Genomic DNA, 7,710 nt, shown 5'->3' on the forward strand with positions numbered 1-7,710 from the left:
CCATCAGCATACAGCAGACAGACAAAGTTGGCTATTTGTAGCAGTAATATATGTATATATATTATTAAATATATATATATATATACATATATATATTACGGACAGATCTATCCATCTATCACCTAGACATTTATCTGACCATCGAGGTGTCTGAGGCCACAGCATTACGATTACCGATAGCTTCGTTACACCAACACGTTAAACAATAAATTAAATATAATTATAACATTGAATTAAAAGCTCAAAATAAGTAAATATACTGACATCACAACGGCTTCTAAGGCAGAAATACTTAAAGGTGTGTTGAAAAACATGCTCATGGCGTTTCATCATTGGCAACAGAGACGGTCATAACGTAAATATTTCACAATAGCGCGTTCACACGTAGCAGAAACCGGTATTTAAGCGTTAACGAGCCAAAATGACGCGGCCAAGAATACGGCGTATCTAAACAGATCCGGTATTTCATTAAATACGGAGGCTGCCCAGGACCCCGAATAATTTGCCGTGCTGCAAAATACCGGATTTCTTGGACGCGCATTTCCTCGTGTGAACGCTAAATACCGGATTTCTGAAGCCGCTATTTATAGACTGGTCTGCGCTCGACAGTTCCATGCTAACGCGAGTGGAACTGGTCGAGCGGCGGACAGTCTACGTATTTTATCAGCAGTTGGTGCGCATTGCATGTTTATTTCGCCAGCTGTTCGCTTGATTGTTTAAAGCCAGCTGCGCAGCTGCACAAATACCGGTATTGGGAGGGCGCGAGATGCAAGGCGTGGTGAAGCTGCTACGGCCGCCGTATCTTGTCTCAAAAAATTTTTACGGTATTTCGCAATCCGGTATTTAGAAATACGAGTCTCGTGTGACGCAGGCTATTATCAAGAAAGCTGTATACGAGAAAACGCCTTCACTTTATGTTGTCTATTCGAACACGAGCCAGTTAGGCGCTACATGTCGCTTGCATTGAAACGCGTTGAGGGGCGTGGTTGAGGTTCTCCGGTCTCCGTCGCCACGTGCCAGTGTCGGGGTTGTGAGCAACGAGACGATTGCCCTGGAAGAAGGAGAGAGTGTCCGACAGGTGGCGTTAGGGAGGTGGTGGGTGTGAGTGATGCTGGGTATTAGTAGGAGTAGGGGTAGGGGGGGGGGGGGGGAGGGAAAAATATATATAATAATAATTATATATAGTATAGTATATACTATATATATATATAGCACCTGTCAACGCAAGGTTCGCATTGTTTTTCTATCCTAACCAGCACGCCGCTGCGGTGCACGAAAGACCAGGAACAGTAGCTTTTAGTCCTTAATGAACTCCGTGTATTTTACAGTGATTTGGGCTTTAACGGTATGCAGTACGCAAAACGATGAGGCCGTGGAGCAGGTGAGAGTTACAAGACATTTACATGATCACATGTAACAAACAATTACATAAAGATCAAGAGGCTCATAATAGATGATTAGTTATAATACTCTCGGATAGATGTTATGATATTCAATAATTGATGAGCCTTGATAATATGATAACGTCAATACACGCGTGACGCTACATGTGCCAATGCCATAGAGCTGGTAAATCTATTACGACACGTTAACAAGAAACTTAACAGGTAGGTGTGCAGAGGAGTCCCTCTTCGTCTCCTGTCCTCTTCTTCTTCTTATTCTTCTTCTTCTTCTTCTTCCTTCTTCTTCTTCTTCTTCTCTCTCGTACTTCCTCTTCGTCTTTTCTTCTTCTTTCTCTTCTTCTTCTTCTTCTGGGGATCGACACACTTCCTGCTCTCAGCGCACGGCTGGGACGGAGCGACACGTGCCTCGCCTCACGCACGCTGGGACGACACACGTCCTCTCCAACGCACGCTGGACGACGACATCGTCCTCTCACGCACGCTGGGACGACACACGTACTCTCTCACGCCAGGCCTGGACGACACACGTCCTCTCCACGCCACGGCTGGGGCGACACCACGTCCTCTCTTCAGCGCCACGGCTGGGAGACACACGTCCTCTCTCCACGCAACGGCTGCGACGCACACTGTCCTCTCCTCACGCACGCGCTGGCCGACGAAACACGTCCTCTGCTTCAGCGGCACGGCTGGAGACACACGTCCTCCTCTCCGCGCCACGGTGGGACGACACACGCTCCTCTCTCACGCACGCGTTGGGACGACACACGTCCTCTCTTACGCACGACGGACGATCACACGTCCGTCTCTCACGCACGGCTGGACGAGCACAGTGTCCTCTCTCACGCACGGCTGGCGACGACCACACGTCCTCTCTCACGCACGGCTGGGACGACACAACTCCTCTCTCACGCACGGCTGGGACACACACGTCTGCTCTCGCGCACGGCTGGGACGACACAGTCCTCTCTCACGCACGGCTGGACGACACACGTCCTCTCTCGAAGCCACGGCTGTGAACGACACACGTGCCTCTCCTCACGCACGGTGGGATCGACACACGTCTCCTGCTGCACGCCACAGGGCTGGAACGGACACATGTCCCTTCACGCACGGCTTGGACGACACACGGTCCTCTTCTGCACGCACGCTGGGACGACACACGTCCTCTCGCACGCACGGGCCGGGATGACACACGTCCTCTCTCACGCACGGCTGGGACGCACACGTCCTCTCTCACGCACGACTGGCGACGACACACTCCTCTCTCACGCACGGTGACGACACACGTCCTCTCTCACGGCCACGGCTGGCGACGACACAGTCCTCTCTCACGCCACGCTGGGACGACAACATGTACCTCTCTCGCGCACGGCTGGGACGACACACGTCCTCTCGCGCGCACGGCTGGGATGACACACGTCTTCGGCTCACGCACGGCTGCCGAGACACACGAACGTCCTCTCTCTCGTAGCTCACGAAACACCCTTCGGTTACGCACGCGCTTCTACAGGATCATATCGCCAAAGCATCGACGTTTCCTACGCATCAAGCCTGACTGTCAGGCCACGCTCAGCGTGCGTAGCTGTTTAGGTGCTGGTGCGTGGCTGCTGGTGCGTGGGACCTCGTCACGTGGGCTCGGAAGCCAGTTCGCGCAAACCGGCTACGTGACATAAATCTAAATCAAGGACACTAAAATTAAAAACAGATATCAATCAAATAATATTGTATGGACGCAACTCACTCACTAGGAGGCAAAATAAACAATGGATAAGACTACCAATATACACAAAAAGGAGCCTTCACTTAGCACATTTAAGAACAGTAGCCTCTAGGTTCTAGGGTACTTTTCAGCTTAATGTTAGGGTGTATAATTGGGCCTACATAAAAAGGTTCATGCGTTTCAATCACCATTAAAAGAAATATTTTTTTTAATGTTTTTAAAACTAACGGACTACAGTTGATTACAACGACGGTGGCGCCACTCAAAGCGCACGATTCTGAGAAGCTTGCGCAAAACACTTCCCAGCCAAGGGCTACAGACGAGGGTATTTCTAATTTATATTTAAAAGCAAAAGATTGTAATAATCTTATAAACGAGCATATAGTTTCAGTTATAATATGAATAAATTTGCCCTAAAATGAATATCGTGCGGTTAAATAGCATTTAGGGTAAAATATAATTGCACTTTGTGATTAGCCCTCGTCATTTACCTGCAAAATAAAAATGAAAATACGCAACTTTTCGGGTGGAGCACGCCGGGTGTCATGGCGCCGCTCTCAAATTTCCCTGCGTTGATGTGTAAATAATTAATTAAGTAGTCTGGTGGACAAATGACATGTGGTTATAGACGATTTGTCTATACAGTAAGTTACAGTTGTATGGCAGTAAAATCCTAGAGGTACTGTACCCTTTATAAAAATTAAAAATAAAATTTAAACAACATGAAAAATATATATAGCAGATAGAAGAACAATTAATGAATCTATTAGTTGTGTATTCTAAAATAATGGTGTGTTATATATGTGTGTACCGTGTACGCATATATATAGTAGAGGTATATATTAATAGGGTATACAGTATATATATATATATATATATATATATACATATATAACTATATGACACGTGTGTATGTGTACGTGTGTCGTGTCCGTGTGCGTGCATGATACATGGTGTGCGACGTGCACGGGTGTACTGTGCATATGTATCTTATATTACGCTGCGGTGCCTGTGCGCACATTTGTGTCTATTGGCAACAATGATGAAATTTGACACAAACGCAGGCTTCACGTTCAAACGCGTTATGATAATACCTTGAAACAGCGCTGACGCACACACACACACAGACCCAGCAAGATGGCGCCCACTGCCGTCTGCTCGCCTATTGATATTTCTCGTTGTAGAAATCTTTTAACACGTGCAGAGATGAGGGTGAATCACGTGAACGATGCCACTAAGCACCTTCAACTAGACTTCAAAACTACAATACTGAAATATACGGTCACACCTCTCCCCTCCTCTCTCCTATCGCCCCTTCTGTTCTTTCTGTCTGCTCTCTCTCTTTCTCTTCTGTCGGTCTTTCTCTCAGCTCTCTCTCTCTCTCTGTCTGTCGTATCTTGTGGCCTCGGGATCTATCTCTCTCTTTCTCTCTCGGTGCTACAACTTGGAAACCATAGGCAACCGCGACAAGAGCGTTGGACCGTATTCGGGTTTGAATCGAGGCGGGCGTTGTGTTGCGCCGATCTATGAACGGAGAGCGGAGAGACATCCAAACGCTCCGAGGACGTTGTCTCACGACCTCCCGACGGCCGAACCGCGGTCTCTCTCTCACCCTCTCTCCCTATCCTGTCCCCTCTCTCTTCCCTTCTCTCTCTTTCTCTCTACACCCACACTTCCCCCTCTCTCTCCCTCACTCACTCTCTCTCTCGCTCTCACTTTCTCCCTCTTTCCCTCTTTCCCTCTTTCCCTCCCTCTTTCCCTCTCTCTCTCTCACCCTCTCTCGCTATCCTGTCCCCTCTCTCTTCCCCTCTCTCTCTTTCTCGCTACACCCACACTTCCCCCTCTCTCTCCCTCACTCCCTCCCTCTCTCCCTCTCTCCCTCTCCCTCTCTCCCTCTCTCTCCCTCTCTCTCCCTCACTCCCCCTCTCCCACCTCTTCTCTGTACTGTGTACATCGTATGCTGTGTGTTCAACCTCGTTGGTGTTGCTTTCAGCCGGGAAGACCGGTGTCCAGAACCAGCCAGCGTCCGGACGATCTCCGCAGCCAGGGGCCGCCACTGAGGGGCGAGCCCGAGCGACAAGTGATCACCTTTCCGAAGAAAAATGGCGGCATCGGGTTGAGCATAGTCGCGGCGAAGGTGAGCTTTGATGAATCGTGCACCGGGGAGAAATGCTCATTTTCACACATGTGTCAGAGATGCCAACTACTACGATTTATCCGTATTATATACGAATTTCTATTCCTTTTGCACCACTACGACCAGTTTGTATCAAACTACGAATTTCACTGTCATAGGAAAAAATATTTTTTTGTCAATTATTCCCATTTTTTGTCTATTTATTGTCATTTTTTAACCCCGGAAATTGCATCTCAGAATCAAAATTTTTTTCGGGGGGCATGCCGGACCCCCCTAGCCAACTCGGGTCACTACGTGACCCTCGAACTACTAATTTGATGGCCAGAAACTACAGATTGCTTCAAATATGTGTTGGCATCTCTGAATTTGTGTACACATGTAGCCTATTGTATACATGTGAACCCTAACCCTAACCCTAACTCTAACCCTAAATCATCTTCATCATCATCATCATCATCATCATCATCATCACCATCATAATTTTTAACACCAAATCTTCTGTAATTATATTACCATTATTATTATTATTATCATAATTAGTTTGATTAAATAATAAACGAGTAGTCTATATGCTCTGTGCTGGTACTGAGTGACATTCTCTTCTCCTCGCAAGCTTACGAGGGCGGAGTGTTCGGACGCATATTCCGAGGTAACTAACCCCTCTGTTCACTTGTCGCACGATCGCATTCTCGTGTGCTAGATGGCGCTCCAGTCGGGGGCGCATGTACAGCGTACCGTGTATCGTCGTTACCCCGCTTCTAATTCTATTCCTCGTGTTAATTTTACTACAGTACTAATCCTAATGCAGTGGTAATGTGAATCTCGTGTAAGTTTAATCCAGTGATAACCATAATTCCATGTTGATTTTGTTACAATACTACAGTGCCGTAGCCTGTGGGGGTGGGGGGGGCAAGGGGTACACCTAAAAACGCTTTATTTTGTAAAGATTTTTTTGGTCACTTTAGACTTTTTGGTAGCTGCCCCCCTAGATTTTGGAGCGAAAGGAAAAAAACAAGCTTAGCTAATAATCGTAAATAACCATAACGTGATTTTTGTGGTCACTTATCCGTGAAAGCCTCGTCTCAGACCCACCCCTACCACACTATGGACGTCGATCAAGAGCTGCGCCCGTCGCTCATCATTACACAGTTGAATCATTAAATTTTGCCCCCCCCCCTAGGAATTTGCTCAGCCTATGGCGCTCTACTATCCCTAATTCAGTGCTAATCCTAATCTATCAGCATTATCTCTCTGTGCCACGCGTGCACTGGTCATATCTCGGCATGCCCAGATCGCGCGCGACCACAGGCGCCACCTGTTGCACGCTGCTGACCTTTCGCTGACCTCTCGCTGACCTCTCGCAGCCCGCGACCCGAGGTCGGCCCAGGAGCGGCTGCGCACGTCGAGTACCGGAAACGTCAACCAGGAGGCGCCACCGGGCACGCCGACGTCGCAGAAGAGCGAGCCGCCGTCGAAGGCAAAGTCGACGCCGGCGCTACTGGACGACGACGACGATGACGATGGCGGATTCCGCCAGCCAATCAGGTAAGAGCATTTCCAGCGCCATCTCGGTGTACTTCATGGATTCTCGAAACTGGATTTGTCGTTTATTCGGGAATCCGTGCATTTGTCATGGATTTCAGCTTCTACAAATTCCTTGTGGATTCCAGATTCCTCATGGATCTTAGCTTCTACGAATTCCTTGTGGATTCCAGATTCCTCATGTATTTAGCCATTTGTGCATTTGTCGTAGATTCTAACATTTATGCATTCCGTTTGGATTCTGGATACTATACATTCCTTGTGGATTCTTGAATCTACATCTGTCGTTGATTCCACAATCGTAGTCGTCGTTGAGTTTGGAAATCTATGCATTCTTCTTGAATTATGTATTCTTCATCTGTCGTGAGGTTTGAAATCTGTGTTCGATATGGATTCAAAAATCCATCGTCATGTATTCTGGAATCTATGCATTGGCTGTGAATCCTAGAATCCCAGCTAGCCTGTCTTCAGTGTGTGATCATGACTTACCTGCCTTCAGTGTGTGTTCATGACTTACCTGCTGAAAGGCTAGAAGTCTTGATGCACAACTGAAGGCAGGTAAGTCAATGAACACAACTGAAGGCAGGTAAGTCATGGAATCACACACGAAGTGCGGTAAGTCATGATCATCACATCTGAACGGCAAGGTCAAGTCATTGATACATACTGAAGGCAGGTAATGTCATCTATCACATCGCTGAAGGCAGGTAAGTCATGATCAGCACACTGAAGCAGGAAGTCACGATTCACACACTGAAGGCAGGTAATCATGAACACACACTGAAGGCAGTAAGTCATGATCACACACTGAAGGCAGGCCAAGTGCCATCGATCACACACTGAAGCAGGTAAGGTCATCGATTACAGCACTTGAAGGCAGGTAAGTCTGATCACACACTGAACGGCCG

General features: G+C 47.7%; 1 protein-coding gene across 1 annotated transcript in view; it reads left to right on the forward strand.

The window, feature by feature from the left end:
* The window catches only part of LOC106815461 (afadin-like), a 19,636-nt gene extending 12,561 nt beyond the window's left edge, over positions 1-7,075 (forward strand). The window contains exons 3-4 of the mRNA XM_014819921.1: positions 6,625-6,805; positions 6,931-7,075. Of these exons, the coding sequence (XP_014675407.1) occupies positions 6,625-6,805; positions 6,931-7,075 (326 nt within the window). The remainder of the gene's footprint in view (positions 1-6,624; positions 6,806-6,930) is intronic.
* The last annotated feature ends 635 nt before the right edge of the window (positions 7,076-7,710 follow it).

This window comes from Priapulus caudatus, unplaced genomic scaffold (genome assembly GCF_000485595.1).
Source record: "Priapulus caudatus unplaced genomic scaffold, Priapulus_caudatus-5.0.1 Scaffold1120, whole genome shotgun sequence".
In the NCBI taxonomy this organism is placed as follows: domain Eukaryota; kingdom Metazoa; phylum Priapulida; class Priapulimorpha; order Priapulimorphida; family Priapulidae; genus Priapulus; species Priapulus caudatus.